The following is a 20,096-nucleotide window of genomic DNA, read 5'->3' as shown; positions in this document are numbered from 1 at the left end:
GCAAGTTTCTATGGTTTGCCAAGGTGGTTTCCATTTAGCTGTCCTTGTGCCTAAAGGCAGAACCCCAACCCTAAATTTAAAGTACAACGCCCTATCTGCTGGATTCAAAATCACATCAAGGTAGGGTTCTCTGAAAGGACGGCATTTGATAACCAAAAACTCCACAGCAGATCTGCACAGATTCGAATGGATCGCTCTCTCATTATCCACCCACATCCAGAATATTTTCTTTAACAGCTGTTTGGGTGGTGAAGATCTATTGGCCCAAGCGTCATCCAGGCCTAAATCGCAAAGAAGGCGCTTCACTCCCAGGAGCCAACCGATCTTACACCAGCCCGGGGTTGAGAGAAGTTCGCTTAGTGCATCCGCATAACTTGAAAGTTCAGGGACATTCCATATACGAGCCCACAGAAGGAGGGGACGTAACTTGGCCTGATCGGCTATGGATCATGGATTCATAGCGAATCGCTATTAAGGACTCGCAAAACGGGATTCATGTAGGAATATGCAAAAAAAATGCGATTCCTTACAATTCCTTATTTGCGATTAGCTAATTGCTAATCGCAAATAAGGAATAACTTCCCATTCATTCCTATGGGCCAAAAGGCCCATAGGAATGAATGGGGAGTATTCCTTATTTGCGATTAGCAATTTGCTAATCGCAAATAAGATAGCGATTTGAAGGGTGCCAGGGGTGTCCACAGGACACCCTGTAGCACCCCTCAAATGAAATTTTACACAGGTGTTGCACACACACATGTCCAAAGGACATGTGTGTGTGTAACATGCAACTCAGAAAAATGCAATTAAATGCATTTTTCTGAGTTTTCGCAATTTACCACGAGGTCTGACCTCGCGGTAAATTGCGCCTAGAAATTGCTAATTCGCAAAAAAAAAATAGGATGATGAATTGCATTTAAGGAATCTCAAATAGAGATTCCTTAAATGTAATTCCTCGCAAAATTGCGAGATCGCATTTAGCGATTTTTACATTTGGGATGAATCCCAAATGCAAAAATCGCTCTCGCAAAGGGCCAGATTCTCAGAATCTGGCCCTTTGCGAGCGCAAAAAAGCTTGATGAATCAGGCGGCAAGTGCCCAATGTAGAGCTTGTCAGCCAGGATACTCGGACATAAATGTGACAGAGCACCCTACTAGCCAAATCCTTGGTCCGCCCTCCTCAGTTAAAGATAGGTGGACCTTAGGTTTTCGGCCAATGGAGCCCCCTTTGGCAAAGTCAATCGAATAATTAGTCCAACAGCCTGAGGGAGTAGGGGCCTTTGGAGGAAGGAAATTACACCATCTACCTTATTTATGGACGACAGTGTATTGTCTTTTTTTCCATGCCCATCACCGTCAATAAACACTTGGCAGCGAGGGACAGTACAAAACAACAAAAATGACCCCCACACCTTGGGAGAAAGCTTCCAGGTTGTGGGGGGTCATTTTTTTTTTTTTATTCAGAAATGAAGTCCTGCTTTGGGGGTTTGTTTCCGACAAACAAAGTAATGCCAAATGTTTGGGTGGATGACCATCAAAACCAACAGTAGACATCCACCCTACTATTAATACATGGAAAAGGAACTTCCATAAATCAGGCCCCAAGTTAAGTGGGGGGAAACTTTTTTTTAGCTATGACATTGGCTTATTTGGTTTATAGCTTGTCTTTGGAACAAGGGTACAATTTGATGTAAGGTGGCGTTGGGGTGAAATGCATCTTCCCCACAAGGTTACGATTTTCAAAAGTGGCAACATAATGTTTTCAATTATTCTACCACCATCCTGAAGCTGGCAGAAAGTAGACGTGCTCCCAATATTAAACTGAAAATTTTCCAGAAGGGGTATATTGGCTTGGAGCAGAAAATGTTTCCCCACAAATTTTCACTGGGACAGAGATTTAAAGTTTAATGTAATTGGTGCTTCTCTTTGAATGCGTTCATGGTTAAAATATGAAGAAAGAACACGAAGTGCCACAGTACCTTTTCTTTTATCCTTGTGCTTTCTCCATTAAAACCACATTGTATAAATGTTTAAATACATGTGTGTCAATCGTGCTTTCACTCATTGTGTTGTGTTTTTACTGAAGTTTTGAGTACAATTCAGTGTGGTGTACAATATAGGAAATACCATTGATCAATGTTTGTTTGCACCGGCATATGTTTAAGCACACTTTTTCAGTTCTGCACTCACTCACCAGCATAAATGTTATTTTTGCATAAGCGCTTGACCCTGTGGTTAGGAGGGTGTCAAAGGGAAGGCAAATTGAATAGCTGTTCTCACTTAGACGCTTGGCTCTTGTGAGGATGCATGAATCCCATGTCTGCAGTTTCATGTGTTGCCTCTCCCTGGTGCCAAGCATAATTCTTTTAAGAAAGTACCCACACACCAATCAAGGGGTCATTGTATCTAGTTGTGAAAATGGAAGACTTTGTATAACTAAGAGATTTGAGGGAAGGGGACAGTTCTCAATTGGAGGACTATCATTTGGTGGAGAATGCAGCAGTCAAATACAAGTATTGGTGAGAATACCCCAATGCAAGATTCTCCATTTACTCCAAGCATCGAAAGATCTTCTGTTGCCAATTCTAAATTAGGGTCTGGATTCAGACATTCAAATGCTAGGGTGTGATTCCTAATTTAGGACCAAGTTCTGATCCCTGTGCAACCTCCAATTTGTGCAGAGATTGGAAATACAACCCACAAAGTTTTCCACATTGGCGATTTACCAGGTACCGTGAACATCAGCACCACTTAATTTTCCTCGGGTCAGTTTTTTGTAGGTCAAACCTGTTCTACTCTGCAGGTAAAACAAATACTCATGTAATTACAAAGCCATATATAATTTGGTACCATAGGCACCAAATTCCACATTCTCCCAAATGTTATTCCCATTTATTTAACTTAATGGAATGGGAGGTATATATTGAATTTTGTATAGAACTCAGTTGGCTATGCCTCATGAAATAGCCCATCTGGCCCTTGTTCGTAATCAGTCCCACTCTGTATATTTATTAGGTATTAAAATAAAAAAATACAACTAATGATTTTTTCATAAAATAATTTTTTATTATAAAACTGTTTTAAACTTTTAAAATGCATAGACAAATCGAATTCAGATGTTAATCGAACTCTTTGATTTAAAATGATGATATAATCATTGTTCACATCACAGCGCAGCAGCACTTTGCTGGATAGTTGTCGGTGTATACTTTATTCTCCTCTCCATATACAAAATAGGTGTGCGGCTCCTCGCCCCAGGTATAGTTCACCTTGATGAGTGCAACCAGCTCGATGGTTTGTCTCTATGAAAGAAAGCAAAACAGAAGAGACACCTTGAGAAAAACGGAGGTCCTACAAGAACACTACAATCATCTGGAGAGTGATTTTCATCGGCTCAAGTCACTAAAGCATGTGAGTGTTTATGTAGCAGTGAAGGAATGCATTTACAATATATCTACATTTGAGTTGGATTTAGTCTTACTTGTCACAATGTCTTAAGCAGACCAGACGGATTGTCTGGATTGCCTAATCTGCAGGTTTACATTAATTGTGTATTTCCTCTCCAGGAAAATGTTTTCAGATAAACCCCTACCCTACACCCTCAAAAGAATGAGTAACGGGGAAAGGTAGATGTAAAGGTTACCCTTTACCACATTGGCAACACACCTAGTCCTGCTGTTCAGATAAGGAGTTTCTGTGTTTCCAAGATTAGAAAAGTCATATAACTGGTTTGTGGATCCAATAAAGTTAGGCATCAGACATAGACATCATACCTGGAGGAAGTGGGTCCAGCACAGCTCCATGTCCATGAAGCACTGCACCGTGGTCAATACATTGAGGAAGGGGCTCCACACATCTCCATGTCCATGAAGAAACGCAGCATGGTCTACAGATTGAGGAAGTGGACCCCACACATCTCTATGTCCGTGAAGCCCTCCCGCATGGTCTATACAGTTATGTGACTTTGGAGGCACTTCCTGGTCTGGTGTGTAAACCTGGGGTTCTATAGGTAGTCAGCTCTATACCCCATCAGCACACTCCTCTAAATTAGGTCCTAAGACTTGATAAAGGCAAGCACTACTTAATGTTGAGACTTCAATACTTGTGCTATTGCTGCGTGCAGCATTCCTCGCCAGATTATTCACATATGAAATATGCTAAGTACCATTTTTTGTATGGATGTATGTCGTATTTGTATATTGCAAACCTAGCAATAAGGCTGCGGAATGCTGGTCAAAGGCACCCATATATTCAATGAGAGATAGAAGAGGCAGCTCACTTTCGGGATCCGACAGGTACTTCATTGTGGTGTGGTCTTCTTTAGGGTAGTGCATCTTCAGGTGTTTCCTACATTTGAGCAATGTTGCGGAGGTCCTGATGGATTTGGGAATGTTGTCCATGAGGCGGTTAAATGGAAAAGGCTTGCAGTCTTGATTTTTCTTTTTACCCCTGCTTAGGTACTTATTAGGAGTTGTTTTAAGAGGTTATTCAATTTTAAAATACTAGTGTAACCGAACCTGGAATTATCAGGTTTGACATCTCTGGACCCAATAATGTTAGGCCTAGAAACAGTGGGCCTTTCTGAAAGGCTGCAGGGTGTGGGGCTGCTGCAGGTTTCATTGACCAGCCCAGCCCAGCCACTGCCTGGTGCAGTGTTACGCGAGCAAATAATGCTTCCTCGGACAGGCATATGTGTGACCTTCACCATAGCCCTCTCATTTAACACCCCCACCAGCAGTCCTGCTGATAATGTTCTGCCGGCTTAATACAGGTGGATAATGTCAGCAGTTTCTTGCCAGAATGGTGAAAAAATGCTTGGAAAACCATCTGGTAAATCCAGATGTAAGCAGTTATTCCCCATTGCTATATAAATGAATTGAGCCAGGTGGTCACGTCTACCGCAACCAAGAAATGTGCTGCTTAAGCAAGGTAATCTGGCGCCGTTAATGCTCAAATGTCTCACACACTTCTACAAGCCCGGTTGTACACACATGTAAAGCTGTGTAGATCCTTTCTGCTCTAAACAATCATGGCCAGAATATGCACACAACTTCAGTCCAGGTCATAGAGGGTTCCTTTTGCACCACTCCTTCCCAGGTGGTAGATGCCTTGTCAAGCATTAATGGAGAGTTGTGGTCCGCCGGCTAGAGCTGTCGCTCTTGGAACCTGGGAACTCAGGTTGGAATCCAGGCCTTGGTGATAGACTCAACGTAATATGATTCTCGGCAAAATACTTAAGCTCCCTCTGCCTAGAAAAGTAATAGGTGTATTGGTGTAATCCCTAATTAATGTATACAATCTACTTCTATCAGCCCTTCACCTAACCCCTTCCCCGCAGGGCTAATTCCCCCACTGCGCAGGGGTTAGGGGGGCCGCGTGTGCGGCGCCGTGGTGCTCGTGATGAGCTGAGCTCAGCATGCAGCACTGTGGAGCTGTGCTCATCCACTCAATGGAACGCCCCGCACAGGAGGGGAATTATCCCCTCGTGGGCGTTCCGCAGCAGTTATGACGAGCCCAGCACGTCATGAGCATAGCTCCACTGTGCTCATGACGAAGGAGTTAATTCACAATACTCAGTTGCTTGGCAGCTCGGTTTGCACTATAGAAGTATAAATACATAAGCACATCCACTGCACCCAAGTGATCCACAGTCATCAACTGCATAAGTCACTTTTTATAACATTATTGTGTTCTCACCTGTCTTATTATTCGTGGATTGTCTGCAAACTGAGCGTTGTGCTGCTGGACATAGCTCAATGAAACGCTGTTCACCATAGGGTCAGGAAACGACATAACTGGCACCACCTTGTAGGTTAGAAAAAAGAATGAAGATTTTAGTGGCCTGAAATTGTATTGTTTACATGGACACAAGCTCAGGTATATGCAGTCTTCTGCCTCACTGGCTAGACAAATTAAAAATTGCTTATATTTATTTAACAGTTTTATAAAGAGCCTGGGACTGAGAAATGTGAGAGAGCTTTACAAGAACAGCAATAGCCCAAAGATCTTACAACCTGAAGGATAAATGTCAAAGAGATAACATAACCAAAGATGCAAGTCTTTTCCAGTATATGAACTATTTACTGTTTATTTAACAGCATTATTTAGCGCTCGGCACTGACAGGCGTGAGAGAGTGTTCTATAGAACAAATGTAAATGAGGGCATATGTAGGTAGGCGTTTGCGATTCGCAAACGCCGGAATTCACAGAATTCCGGCGTTTGCAAATCGCAAGCGGCCTTTTGGTATGTAGGTGCCACTTAGCAAAATAGGGAATCGCAAAAATTGCGATTCCTTATTTCGCTCAAGCATTTAAGGAATCGCAATTTTGCGATTCCTTAAATGCTATGTAGGGGTGCCTTTAAAATTGCGATTTTGCCATAAGGAATCGCAAAATACCACCTACTTCAAGTAGATGGTATTTTGCGATTTCCTGTCAAAATGCATTTTTAAAAAAAATTAAAAGTGCCATGTGGCGCACAGACATGCCCTTAGGGCATGTATGTGCGCCACATGTACTTACAGGCACATTCCAGGGGTGCAACAGGTGTCCTTTGAACACCCTGGCACCCTTGGAATTGCGATTCTTAAATTGCGATTTTCTATGGAAAATCGCAATTTGAGAATGTATCCCCAATCATTCCTATGGGGCTCTTGGCCCATAGGAATGAGTGGGACACTCATTCCTTAATTGCGATTCGCAATTTGCTAATCGCAATTAAGGAATTTTAGAGATTCGCAAAAATATTGCGATTTTTTTACCTACATTCCATTTTGCGATTCTCAAATAGCGATTCCTTAAAAATCGCTATTTGAGAATCGCCGAATGTGAATTACCTACATATGCCCCAATGTTATCCACGGGGAGAGCTGGGTAGTAATGTACCAAATGTGTGCTCTTTAAAAGACGTCTGAGTTCTATATCAAGTACTTGAGATGAGGGTAGGGCCTGGCCAGGCGACTGACCAAGATGGTCATGCAGCGTTTAATCTCCAATCCTGCATTCATCCTGGTGGTCTCGCTCCAGATTTTAGGCACCCATAGTCTGCTGTGACCTGATCCCTCACACCTTCATGTAAATGTGTTGTCCCTGGGTGCACGAAGAACCATTGCCTGCAGCAACCTGTGGGGCCTAATCGCGGCGGTCCCACGGAGATCAAGGAGCCCACGGAGAGCTTTGAGTTTCGCGTCCAGCGTTTCCCTTGTGGTCACTGGGTGCAGCAAGACAATGGAGGACCTGTGGTGGGGCCCCTGTAGTGCCAGACTCAAGTAAGTGGGCTCGCCCCTGCGGCACAGAGGAGCTTTCGGCTGAGGGGGTGCCAAGGGGACGCATCTTGTTGGCGGTGTCTCGCAGGTGGTAGGGCCCCCCCAGCAATGGTGATACAGCCCCGCAAGTGATAAGGCCTGGTGTGGTCACAGGCAGAGAGGCGTCACTGGGTGATACTGCGAACCACATTGCATCAGTGCAGAAAGCGTGTGTTGTGCACCAAGGACTGAGCCCCTGCGTCTGTGATATGCAATCGGCACAGGGTGTTTTCGTTACCTGGAATGTCTGAAATGCGGCCCCCTATGCCTGTGGTAGTGTCAACAGTCTGAATTGACTTGCTGTTCTAATACACTCTGATCATTGGTCGACCTGTGTGGCGCACTACAGTCTGAGGTGCCTGCTTTCCCTGTTTGATGTAAGAGAGCGCCATTTTGTTGCATTCTCGCCCTTCTGGCGCGCACTCACACATAACTCCTTCTTTGGTGTACATGTATGCAAGATCAGTGGGCAAAATCTGATATGGGTCGTAAAGATTCGAAGCTGCATCTACTTCAGTTTGGCTGCTCTGACACTGCTCCAGGAGAGTCCATGATGACCATGGCAGAGGGGGGTGCTGAGGGTGCTACTTCAAATACAACTGCCCCAAGCTCAGACACACTCATGCAGGAGCTCAGGGTGGGATTTAGAGCTTTGAACAGGCGTTTTGATTCTTTGGAAAAGTGGCTAGACACAATGGGGGCCAAGTTGGATACCCACGAACGGAGTTTGGATAATGTCAAGGGTAGAGTGTCTGATTTGGAGGATGGAGCAGCACAGTCCACGAAAAGAATAGACCATATGGAGAAAATTCTAAAGACAGTGGCCTTGAAGAACGAGGACTTGGAAGCGCGCAGCAGGTGCAACAACATCCGCATTTTAGGGGTCCCAGAATCTACCAACGAGGGGCGTATGGACATATTTGTGGAGAAACTGATCATTGATCTTTTTGGTAAAGACGCTTTCACTCCTTTTTAGTTGGATGGGCCCATTGCTCTCATGGCCCTGGGTCTAATTCAGAATGTCCCTTCAGGCCCATAATTGCCTGCTTGCTGAACTCACGAGATAGGGATACGGCACTCCTGTCAGCCAGGAAAAATGGAGGGGCGACATGGCAGGGTTCCACTATATCGCTGTACCCGGACTAAACAGCAATGGTCCAAGAGGCGAGAAGGTAATATACGGGTGTGAAGGGCACACTAATCTGGGCCTGAGATACAGCATGATACACCCAGCTCAACTCCGGCTTGATGCGGATGGCAGATCTAGACTTTTCGATACCCCTGCAGCTATTCAAGCTTTTTGTCAGGACTATAACGACCAAAGCAGAGACTCTCCATTACACAGTGGGTCAGTGGTCAGTGGTGAACTTTGCTCAATGGAATGAGCACATTCAATGCCTCTAGTTTCACAATGTTTATGATTTGTTGCTGTTCCATGTGATATGGCTGGTAGGGCAAATGTTCTTATTGCAAATGTTATAGTTTTACAAAATTGGGCTCATGGCGTGGAGTTGCCTCGTCCCTAGTGTTGATACACATTTATCTTCTAATTGTGTGGAAATGTACGTTAAAATGTTCCTTTTTTGCATGTTACATTCAGCATGGTTGTTAAAAGGGATTGTCCCTGCTTGGGCTTAGGTAGGGATGGGAGTGGGGAGCGGGGTAGGGCGATGTGGTACTTGGGGTTTTTATTGCGCACAGTGTTACATTTTTACCTTGACTGGATTAGCAAAGGTTGTCACACACACACACATGTGCAGATTTGAGTGTTACTTATGTCTTCCGGGGGTAAGCTTCCCACCTTCTCAAACCTCACATTATTCACTTGGAATATTTGGGGACTTAATGACGCTAAAAAGTGGAAACAGGCACTCCAATACCTGCAGCGGTTGTTGTTGCCTTTTTGCAAGAAACCCACCTGTCTATAAAATCCTCCAATCATTTTGCGATCGCCTGGGGCTCCCATCGCTATTTTGCAAATGATAGTACACGTGCAAGGGGGGCTGCAGTCTTACTTGACACACGCTTGGCCTTCCAGATGTGAGGGTCTGTAACGATGAGGAGGGAGGGAATACGATGGTCACAGGAAATTTAGCGGGCTCCTGGTTGGCTTTTGTATGTATATATGCTCCAAACACCAACAACCCATTCTTTTTACTATACCTTCACACGCAGCTACTGCATTTAGACGTGGATTATATATATATATATATATATATATATATGGGTGGGGATTTTAAGTTGCTGTTGGACCCAATGAAAGACAGCACGTCAGGCTCCTCTGATACTAAACCTCAAACTTGTGGTGCCCTATTGGAGCTGAGAGAGCGCAAACTGACCTAAATGTATAAGTACATCACACTTACACGTAGTAAGCACAAGTCATGAAGAGAAATGCCATGAGTGCTGATATTATATGCATTTATATTCTGAGATGTGCAGTTAACTTAGTGATTTAAGTAGAAGTGGAACTAATGCAGAAATGTGTGAAATTATATAACTTTATTAGACGTGATTACTCCTGAATCCATGTCATGTAGCTGCTAAAATGTAAGATGGCATGCGGTAAAACGTAGAACGTGGTAGGCCTCAGGGCCAGAGTTGGAAGGGATGGGAAAGGTGTTTGTTTTCACGACATGGATTCCACTAATGTCTTTTAGTAGTAGCATTAATGGGCCATATTTTATAGATGTGTTTACCAAATTATAGAATAGAGTATTAACATGCTACTAATTAATGAAGGATTTGAATGGTATAGTCATTATGAGAAATGCTGTAGGCCTGAAATGTTTATAGACATTGATTTACACGTATTGGTCTGTGCCGAGAAATGTTGCAAACTTTTGTTGGAAGTCTATGAGAATTGGGATCTTGGCTGCAGATGTCTGTCTGCAAGAGAAAGGGGGGATCCAATTATAAATGAAATGAATAGAGGTTTGTTCAGGAGACGGCACAGACACGGAGGAGGGTTCCGGAATGTTTTAAGGGGTATCAGCGGGCCGGAGAAGAGTCTGAGAAGCAAGGTCAACTCTAACGCACGAGGCCTCATCATGGAAAAAGCCTGAAGCTACACCACGTGAGGGGCGTCTCACGAGGGGCGTCTCAAACGATGTTGTATGTTTTGTATTAGGGACAGCACCCCTGGGTGGAGTTAGAGCAGATGCCTGAGGACCCTTTAGAGAGCGGATGGGTAGGCAGAGAGGGGTCATGACTGGAGAACTATAGGTTTTCACCAAGAGACTAAGAGTGGGTGACTTCCCTAGGGGGTCATTCACCGCTGACACCTTTTGATAGGTTGAGACCTTGTTAAGTAGGGATACCATCCAGAGCAGGGTAGGGACAGCCTAACCTGTGTTTTCCCTCCAACTTTAAATGACGGAGAGATCTCAATACGTGTCAATGCTTATAGCTTTGTTATTCTTAGAACTTGTACTCGTAGTCTTCTTTGCTCGTCTGAGGGTTTTCAGAGAGCACATGTATGTAGGTGGGCCCGTGTATCTTGTGAATCTCATTCTGAGATGCCTGTACTTGCAGCTTATCCTAACTATATAATAAACCTTTGAAAGCTAGAAGTTGTTTGTGATCTTTCAGAGCGGAGTCCGTTATTGGGTGAACTAACTTGGTAAGAGATGCACTTTCTTCCCTCAATGACAGGCAACAAAGGTTCAGTCGACCAGAACGGGGTTTTAGATCAATAGTGATAAGGTATCGATCAAAATCTCGCCCCAGCAGTTGGTAGCTATAGAGGATGGTTGCCTTCTTGAGGAGGGTGATCTAGGCCAGGTTAGATTACCCCAAGGCCCCTAGAGATCGATGATCAGAAGAACCGCCCGCCGAAGAAGGTCCGGATGACGTGAGACAGAAAAGCAGCAGTATCGGTCGAGAGTGAGTATAAAGGGTCATGCGTGTTAGATTGCGGTGTTTTTGTATTGTATCTATGTTGTAATGTCTGGCGGAGTTGAATGTCTGTAGAGTGACTGTGGAACAGGTTGTGAGCGCGCGCAACCGGTGGAAATCTTAAGTTCAAGGAGAGCTTAAGTGGTTCGGGTGTATCGGACATCCAAAGTAATTGTCAACCAGTGTGAAGGGGGTCATGAGGTACCATTGATCACCCGAAAGACCGAGATAGGGGGAACGTAAGAGTGAGTGCGTGAGTAACGGACGCTGGTCGGAGGTTACTGTGTGTGTAAGCAACCTATCAGAGAGACGATAGACATTTCGTCAGTTGTGTTGACAATTAGAGACAGACTGTGGACGTACAGTCGAGGGAAGTGACCGCTTGGTCGGAAGTAGTCATTTTTCAGGGTATGAGTGGGACGCATGCATGACCGGGAGAAGAGCTGAGAAAGGAGGGGTGCTGCTGCGAAGCGGAGACGAGTGACGTCAGAAAGTGCCGCGCTGGGATTGGCCGGCCGGAGAAAGACCGCGCTGCGATAGGCCAGCTAGCAAAGCCGCGCTAGGATTGGTGGATTATCATCAGGAAGTAAACAGGGTATTGAGGCTGGAATTTGTGCGTATAATCATGAAGTGTTTTAAATGGTTGAGAGCGGCGTTTAAAAAAAGAGGCGGGGATCGTATGAAGGGGAAGAAGCCCCGCCGGAGGGTACGCCGGCTCGTTATATGGCGGCAAATGTTGGGCTGCATACAATTTTGTGGATCTCAGAGTGGAGTAAGATTACAGAAGGAAATGAGGAACTGACGTTTCCGAAGTACGGGACGTTCAGATTAGAGGTGCTACACCGATTAAAAGCAGTTATGACCTCAATGAGACCCTTGCCTAGACCGACCCAGTTTGAAGCTCTCAATGCCTGGATTAGGGCAGCGCACGAGAAGAACATGAATAGATGACAAGAAAGGGTGAAACGATCGGTAAGGGCAGTGCAGGATGCCAAGTGGGACGCAGATGCCAAAAGATGGAGAGTGCATAACATGGAAGTAAATAAATTGTACCCAGTGTTAGAAATGCCCGGGAACAAAAGCCCCCTAGAAGAAGATGAGGAGAGCGAAACAGAGGACAGCTTGATAAACAGGTTACTGACGGATAGGCCACCCCCGTATAACAGAGCAGGGGGAGATGTCGAGCATAGCGAAAGGGAGGGGAGCAACGTAGGAGAGCATGGACCGCTTCCCGGTTCCGATTGGGATCCCGAGGCAAAGAAAGAACTGTCCCAGCCTAGTTCGGTGCAACAGGTAGTCGGGAGGTTTGTGGTACAAAGGGTGCCGGAAACGGAGTGTGCCACATCCTACGCATTGCCAGATGCACTACAAGTACCTGTTACCATAGGTCCTATCGTATCGATTTATGACCCAGAAAGAGCCAGAGGGGAGGAACGGGTACGGAGGGACAGAGAAAGAGCAGAGATGGCAAGGAGGAACGATACGATCAACTCCCCAAGTCAGTTGCCGATACCAAGAGAGTGGAGCACCCCAGTACCCACAGCAGAGGATCCGGCAGGGGATCCGGGGGGCCATAGATGGCCAGTGGATATGAGGGGATCAGGACGGAAATCCTTTCAGGAGTTAAACGAGTACCTGAAGAAGTGGGATGAGGCAGTAGAGGCTCACAAGAGCATCATAGCTGCGGAAGCTGGAAGGGAAAGTCAGGATAGCAGAGCCCGGACTCACTGCGGGGCTGAAGAGAGCAGTCCGGAGTGGGACGAGAGGGAGAAGGACAGTAGGGGAGTCACCCATTGGGCCCGGAGTGGAGGTAGATCAGGCCTGGAAAACGGGGGCCCCGAGAGTGGGGGGGTGTCTCGCCCAATACACAGTGAAGAAGACAGGAGAACGCGGGAGTACAGGGACAGCTTTAAGTGTATCCACTGTGTGCCCGGCAACAGAGAACAGAATGGGAGTTGCGAGAGGTCGCGCCACAGTCCCTGTGATGACGGACATGAGCGCAGTCCAGGGAATATGGGGAACCAAGAAGGATCGTATCGGATACTGAGCGATACTAGGCAAAGAGAGAGTGGCGACCAGAGGGAAAATAGCAGAGAGTCGTACTGTGAAAAGAGAGAAGAAAGAGAGAATGGGCAAAGTAAAATTGGGGGTAACAGGCCCGTGTTCCATCACCTTCCAAGATCGGATGGCCGAGCATGGGACCTGGAGAGATGGGAGCAAGGGAGAACACTCCTTAACTCTCCCGAACCCAAACGTAGGGCTCGGAGTTGGGATGGGAGAGAAACCTGTGAACCTCCCTCGAAAGAGATACTGCGAGCTGAGATAAAAGCTAAGAGACTCGATGTCACCAGCTTAAGGTCAGATCTGGATGACATGGTAGATGGTACCCTGCCTTAAGAAAGAATGGAGATGTATGAGCAGGATGAAATACTGTTCATGGCAAAGGACATCACTCGAAAGGCGAGAACAATCCATGAGAAGTTAGTCGAACTAGCAGGCACATATATGGTGGACCTGTCAAGGACCAAAGCTTTACAGGGTAACCATAGGCTACATTATTCAGATCGAGACCTAGATGAGAGGAGAACGATCGGACTGAAAACGCACATAAGGGAACTGATCACTGGAATAAGGACATGGAGAGCACTAGATAAATGGGAAGAGAGGTGGTCCAAGAAGGGGACAGTCAGGAGAAGCATGCTTGGTATGACACCAGGAGGACTGCAGGGAATAGAGGCATACCCTTTGCGTGAAGTTGCAAATGGGAACTATGTGCACGTCCCATGGAGTAGGGGAGATTTAGCTGCTTTTACCACTTCCTTCCCCAAATCGCAGGAGAACCCAGTGGAGTGGTACAAGCAGGTTGAGAGATTCGTAAAAATCTCAAAGGTCCTATGGATAGATCTGAACACGCTGTTTGACATTGTAGTGCCAGGAGATTTGTGGACAGCATGCAAGGTTAGCGCTGAGTGGCCCACAACAGAGCCGGAGAGAGACGCTAAGACTAACGGGCCGTCCGAGACTGTGATGGCAAAATACGAGAGAGTGATGACTTGGCTGAAAGATAAAGTGCCAATGCAAGACATAGATTGGGTCAAAATAGATCGAACCAGACAGGAACCCAAAGAGACAGTTCACGAATATTACGAGAGATTGCTGAAGGCGTTTAAACAGTATAGCGGTCTGGATGTAATGGATCCAAAGGACATAGGGCAATTTGTGTCCAAGTTCGTCTTGGGCCTGAGACCGGATATTAGTTTAATGATTCAGCAACACTTGATTTGTTGGCAAAATAAACCCCTAGACGAAATCCTGAGATATGCCAGGTACTGCTGTGATGAGATAGACTCCAAGGCAAAGAAACTAAAGGAGAAACTGATGGTGGTACAGATGCAGGCAGCCGGGAAGGGGGGACAGCAGCAACAGCAACAAGGAACAGGTACTGGAGGGAAGAAACAGTATAGTCAGAACAAGGGCAATGAGGAGAACTCCACCTTTAGACCCAGGATAGACATAGCTGCCTTGAAGAAAACGACTAGGTGCCACCAGTGTAACGAGGTGGGGCATTGGAAACGCGAGTGTCCCTACAATGTTGAGATAGGGGAACAGGAGGTAGAGGAGGAAGAGGTTCAGAGTGCACCTATGAGAGGGATAACGCAATACCAGGGAAAGGTGCTCAAAGGGGGGGGCCCTCCTCCCCGAGCCCAGTTCCCTCAGCCACCCAGAGTAGGGACTATGGGTAAGACATATAGACAGATGCCCCTGTTTGTAGGAGGAGAGGAGTGCTATTATGTGGACCCACTAACTGGGCAGAGAGTGGAAAGGGAGGACTGTACCCTCGGGGCAGCCTTGGAGGTGGACCAAAGGGGACCCTATGTTGAGGCCGAAGTGGCAGGGTGCCCCACGACATTCTTAGTGGACACAGGAGCCACTAGATCCACGATCAGATCAGCCGCAGTTCCAGGCCTGCCCATGTCTGGAGAGACCATACAAGTGGTGGGGGTCGCTAACAAGAGAATGACCAGCCCACTGACTGAACCCGTGCAGGTGAAAATAGGGAAGTACAGCGATGAGCACCAGTTTGTGGTTTGCGATTCTAGCCCTGTATGTCTGCTAGGAAGAGACCTTTTGTGCAAGTTAAATTGTACCATATACTGCACACCACAAGGAGTGGAGGTATTGACTAATGACGATGATGCTGACTTCAAAGTTGCAAATTCCAGAATATGTGTGGAGCTGTACCCCACTCTGACAGTAGATGAGCTCCCCTGGGATCTGAGAGAGACAGTGGCACCAGAAGTGTGGGATTTCACTGGGGAAGAGATTGGATTGGTCAAGGGGGTGGACCCAGTGAAAATCGTAGTGAAACCGCATGCTGAGTTTCCAAGAACACCCCAATATAAATTGACTCCAGAAACGATTGCAGGCATAAAACCCGTGATCGAGTCCATGATTAAGCAGGGAATACTGAAAGAAATCGTGGGTAGTCCATGTAACTCCCCGATTATGGGTTTGCAGAAACCAAATGGGAAATTCCGGATAGTGCAGGACCTCCGAAAGATTAATAACATAGTTGTTTCATGTTGTCCAGTGGTACCGAATCCATCAGTGATACTGTTTCAGATACCGTTCCAAGCAGAATGGTTCACTGTGATTGATCTTTGCCAGGCTTTCTTTTTGATCCCTCTGGACGAAGAGAGCCATTTTCTTTTCGCATTTAAGCTGGAAGGTCGCGTCCTAACATGGTGTCGTATTCCTCAGGGGTATACAGAGAGCCCATCGATCTTCAACCAGCTTCTGAAGAAAAATCTTGAAAGTCTAGTGCTGCCCCAGAGGTCAGTTCTGGTCCAGTACATAGACGACCTCCTTGTGGCGTCAGAAACAGAAGAAGCTTGCAGGGAGGACTCCATTGCTTTGCTAAATCACCTAGCTGCAAATGGGCACAAGGTGTCCCCGGGAAAGTTACAGTATTGCCTGACAGAAGTGCAGTACTTGGGACACAGAATTGAGAAAGGCAAACGAAAAGTGTCACCAGACAGGATAGAGGCGATCATGAAGATGAATGCGCCTAAAACTCAGAGAGAAGTCAGGATGTTCCTAGGGATGGTGGGGTATTGCCGACAGTGGATCGCGAACTTTTCACTGAAAGCAAAACCCTTGCAGAAACTGACGCATAAGGAGGTGAGCGATCCGGTACCATGGGACAAAGACTGTTTGATGGCGTTCCTACAGCTGAGAGAGGACCTGTGTCGTGCTCCGGCTTTGGGAATGCCTGATTACGATAAATCATTCTTGCTTTATTGTTGTGAGAGAGAGGGTTGCGCGCTGTCTGTGTTAGTCCAAATTCATGGGAATGCCCGTAGACCAGTCGCGTATTTCTCGGCTACTTTAGACCCAGTAGCCGCAGCGTTGCCCGGATGTCTCAAATCCGTTGCCGCAACAGGTGTCAGCATTGAGAGGTGTGAGAATATTGTCATGGGGCATCCGTTAGAGGTGTACGTGCCCCATTCCGTTGAACTGTTAATGACCAGGACCAAAACACAGCATCTGACCAACAGTAGGCTCACGCGCTATGAGCAAGTCATTCTTGCTGCAGAGAACGTGACCCTCAGGAGATGCTCTGTTTTGAATCCTGCTACCTTGATGCCACTCCCAAATGATATCGATGATGATGATGAATGTACAGACCATGACTGCCTCGATGTGACTGAACTATGCACCAAACCTAGACCCGACATCATAGATGAGCCACTGACTGACCCAGATGAAATTTTCTTTGTCGATGGCTCATGTGTAAGAGACGAAGTTGGGCAGTTGAGAGCAGCTTACGCTGTTTGTACGATTGATGGAGTTGTGGAAGCTGGATGCTTGGAAGGAGTACACTCCGCTCAGGTAGCCGAGATTATTGCCTTAACGCGTGCTTGCCTGGCAAGCAATCAAATTCGAGTCACCATATACACCGACAGCCAATATGGTTACGGGGTAGTTCACGATTACGGGCAGTTGTGGTCTCAAAGGGGTTTCATGACCTCTTCAGGCTCTCCCATTCGCAACGGAGAGTTTGTGCGCTTGTTGTTAGAGGCGTTGCAATGTCCAGCAGGTATCGCAGTTGTGAAGTGCACCGCACATACCCGAAACATGGACTTCGTGTCACAAGGCAATAGATATGCCGACGAAGTCGCGCGGTATTGCGCGGAACAAGGGTACTCTTTCACAGAGGTGGAAGTGGGTGGAATAAATGTAAGAACTGAATTAGCTATGATACTAGAAACTGTTGACTCTTGGGACGAACTAAAGTGCATGCAAGAAAATGCTCCTGATTTTGAAAAACAAACATGGGAAAAGGCAGGATGTGTGGTGGGTGAGGCCCATTTCTGGGTCTCAGCAGACGGCAGAGCAGTGTTGCCCAATGAGATGGTGAGCCCAATGGCTAGACAAATCCATGGTCCCGTACACTTAGGGAGAGACGCTATGCTGAGAGTGTTTAGGCAGACCTGGTATAACCCTAAGTTCAGAGTAGCAGCCGAAGCAGTGTGCCAGCGTTGTGTGACCTGTCAGCAGTTGAATGTAGGGAAAAAGACACCAGTTGCACTGAGCCACATTGGGAGGTCAGGGGGTCCATTCAACCGCATGCCGTTGGATTTTATCGAACTACCGAGGTGCAACCGCCTCCGTTATATCCTGGTAGTTGTTTGCGTATTCTCCAGATGGGTTGAGGCATACCCTACACGTAGGTGCGACACCCTCACAGTAGCCAAGTTACTGCTTAGGGAGCTCATTCCGTGCTTCGGGGTGCCGGCCTCTTTGGAATCAGATAGGGGAACGCATTTCAACAGCTCGCTTGTGAAAATGATTTGTGCGGCTCTGAACATAGATCAGAAATTGCATTGCAGTTACCGACCAGAGGCCTCAGGAATTGTGGAGCAGATCAATAGCACTATTAAAGCCAGAATTGCAAAGGTGTGTTCATCAACGTCCTTGAGTTGGCCTGACGCTCTGCCATTGGTCCTTATGAGCCTCCGTAGTACCCCAGACAGAAGAACGGGGCTGTCACCCCATGAGGTGTTGATGGGGAGAGCAATGAGGTTGCCTTCTATCCCAACTGCCGCATTGTTAAACATCACAGATGACATGATCCTGGACTATTGTAAGGGGCTGTCTGACGCCATTCATTCTGTGTCCCTTCAGGTGCAGGCTGCCGAAGTTCCGTCGTGCCAGGACCTGTGCCACGACCTGTGTCCTGGAGACTGGGTGCTTGTGCGAAAGCACGTGAGAAGAAGCTGCCTGGATGTTCGTTGGCGTGGGCCCTTCCAGATCATCCTGATCACGAACACTGCTGTGAAGGTGGGAGGCCTGCCCAATTGGATCCACGCGTCGCATACGCGGAGGGTTCCAGCACCTCTGGAAGAAACAGCTCCTCTCTCGGATAGACGTCCAGCTGCGGACCGAGAAGCCATAGAGGGGGCCAGCCAAGCTGTAGAGGTGCCAGCAGAAGCAGGGAACGAGTCTGACCAAGCTGAGGACGGTCAGTACAACAGCGAAACAGACGACGCTACTGAAGGAGAAAGTAGCTGGGAGTACGAGTCGGACACTGACCAGTCTGACAGAGAGCGTGAACAGACCAGAAGGAGAAGGAGTAGAAGGGTACGTGGAGAAGCTAATTGGCCACAAAGAAGGAGCTCTAGCCTGAGGTCAACTCCAGAGAGAACCCTTCCTCCGATATCAGAGGATTCAGACCCGGAAGAAGGTGCTCAGGGCGCTGAAGCACCGGACTTGAGAAGGTCAAGAAGAGTGCGTGTGCCTAGCAGAAGATACGCCACCCCTGAGTGGACATATCTGGCGACAAATGTCTTTGGAACAGGAGACAGGGAGGATACGAGCGGTGGTGGTGTCCAGCTCTGAGCCCATCATCACAGTGGAAGTACAACTGTTAGTACCCGGAGTCGAAACAGAAGGGTCACTAACTTTCACACTCCCCAGCCCTCCCCGCCTCAGCAAGTTAAAGCACATGTTTTTCACAGAATTGCAATTCCCCGACTTTGGTACAAAGATAACAAGCCATGAAGAGCACATTCTTCGTTTGGAAATATTGAACTATGCTGTCAAAGCTGCAGGCACAAGCCTGATTGTAGATGCTTAGAGACTTTGTAAATAAGCAAGAAAAAGAAGATTACCTAGCGCCCAGGAAGCAGAGAATCTTAGGGACCTTCCCTTAAGTTGACGGAGAAGGGCTAGGGTTGTCTGTGTTGAAGCTTTTAAAAGACTTTTTGCGAAGAAGGTTGTCAGCTTCCAGTTGTGTGGTCCTAAGGACAAAAGGAGTAAAAGAGACTGTAAAGGAACGAGAAGAGAAGAACTTTGTGCTGAGATAAGAGAGAGCCATACTGTCTGACAAAATGGAAGCCGGCACCCCAAACCGCAGAGCCAAATGTATAATAGGCACACTAATAGTAGGAGTGATAATATTAATAGTTTTAGTAGTCACAGTCTCCTATGTAAAGGGACATGAGGAAGAGGCAAAGGTAACCGATGCGAAATCTGTAGTGACACCTAAACCCACCGTTGCTGGTGAGAAAGGGGAAAACATTCAAGAGAAAGCGTTATTAGCTGCAGAAGCTCGCAGGTTACACGTGGATGAGTCCCAAGGCGACTTTAGGTCAAATGCTTATGCTAAACTTTTATATGAATACGTGGATGCCATGGAGGTTAAGGACTGCTATGTCTGCATGCAGTTGCCGGCGTCGGTAGATGAAGGCATTCGATATCATCACCTCCCGCTGACATATGGCATTACATGTAGCTTATTGCTTAGTATATTTTATGGGAGGGATAGTTTTGAATACTATTTCTCCAATTATGATTCAGTGTTACCAGAAATCCCAAATTATAAGCAAATGA

The 20,096-nt window shown here is 46.7% G+C and overlaps 1 protein-coding gene across 3 annotated transcripts in view; it reads right to left on the bottom strand.

The window, feature by feature from the left end:
• The window catches only part of LOC147692969 (protein SSUH2 homolog), a 459,976-nt gene that overhangs the window by 234,381 nt on the left and 205,499 nt on the right, over positions 1-20,096 (bottom strand). For all 3 annotated transcript variants that reach the window (XM_086939216.1, XM_086939217.1, XM_086939218.1), the window contains 2 exons: positions 5,698-5,805; positions 3,051-3,302 (listed from right to left, as the gene is read on the bottom strand). In XM_086939216.1, coding sequence (XP_086795342.1) covers positions 3,162-3,302; positions 5,698-5,805 — 249 coding nt within the window. In that variant the 3' untranslated portion in view covers positions 3,051-3,161. Of the gene's footprint in view, positions 3,303-5,697; positions 5,806-20,096 lie in introns of those variants that run through there.

The sequence above is a fragment of the Lissotriton vulgaris genome, chromosome 9 (genome assembly GCF_964263255.1).
Source record: "Lissotriton vulgaris chromosome 9, aLisVul1.2, whole genome shotgun sequence".
Classification (NCBI taxonomy): Eukaryota; Metazoa; Chordata; class Amphibia; order Caudata; family Salamandridae; genus Lissotriton; species Lissotriton vulgaris.
This window is presented reverse-complemented; position numbering and strand designations above follow the sequence as displayed.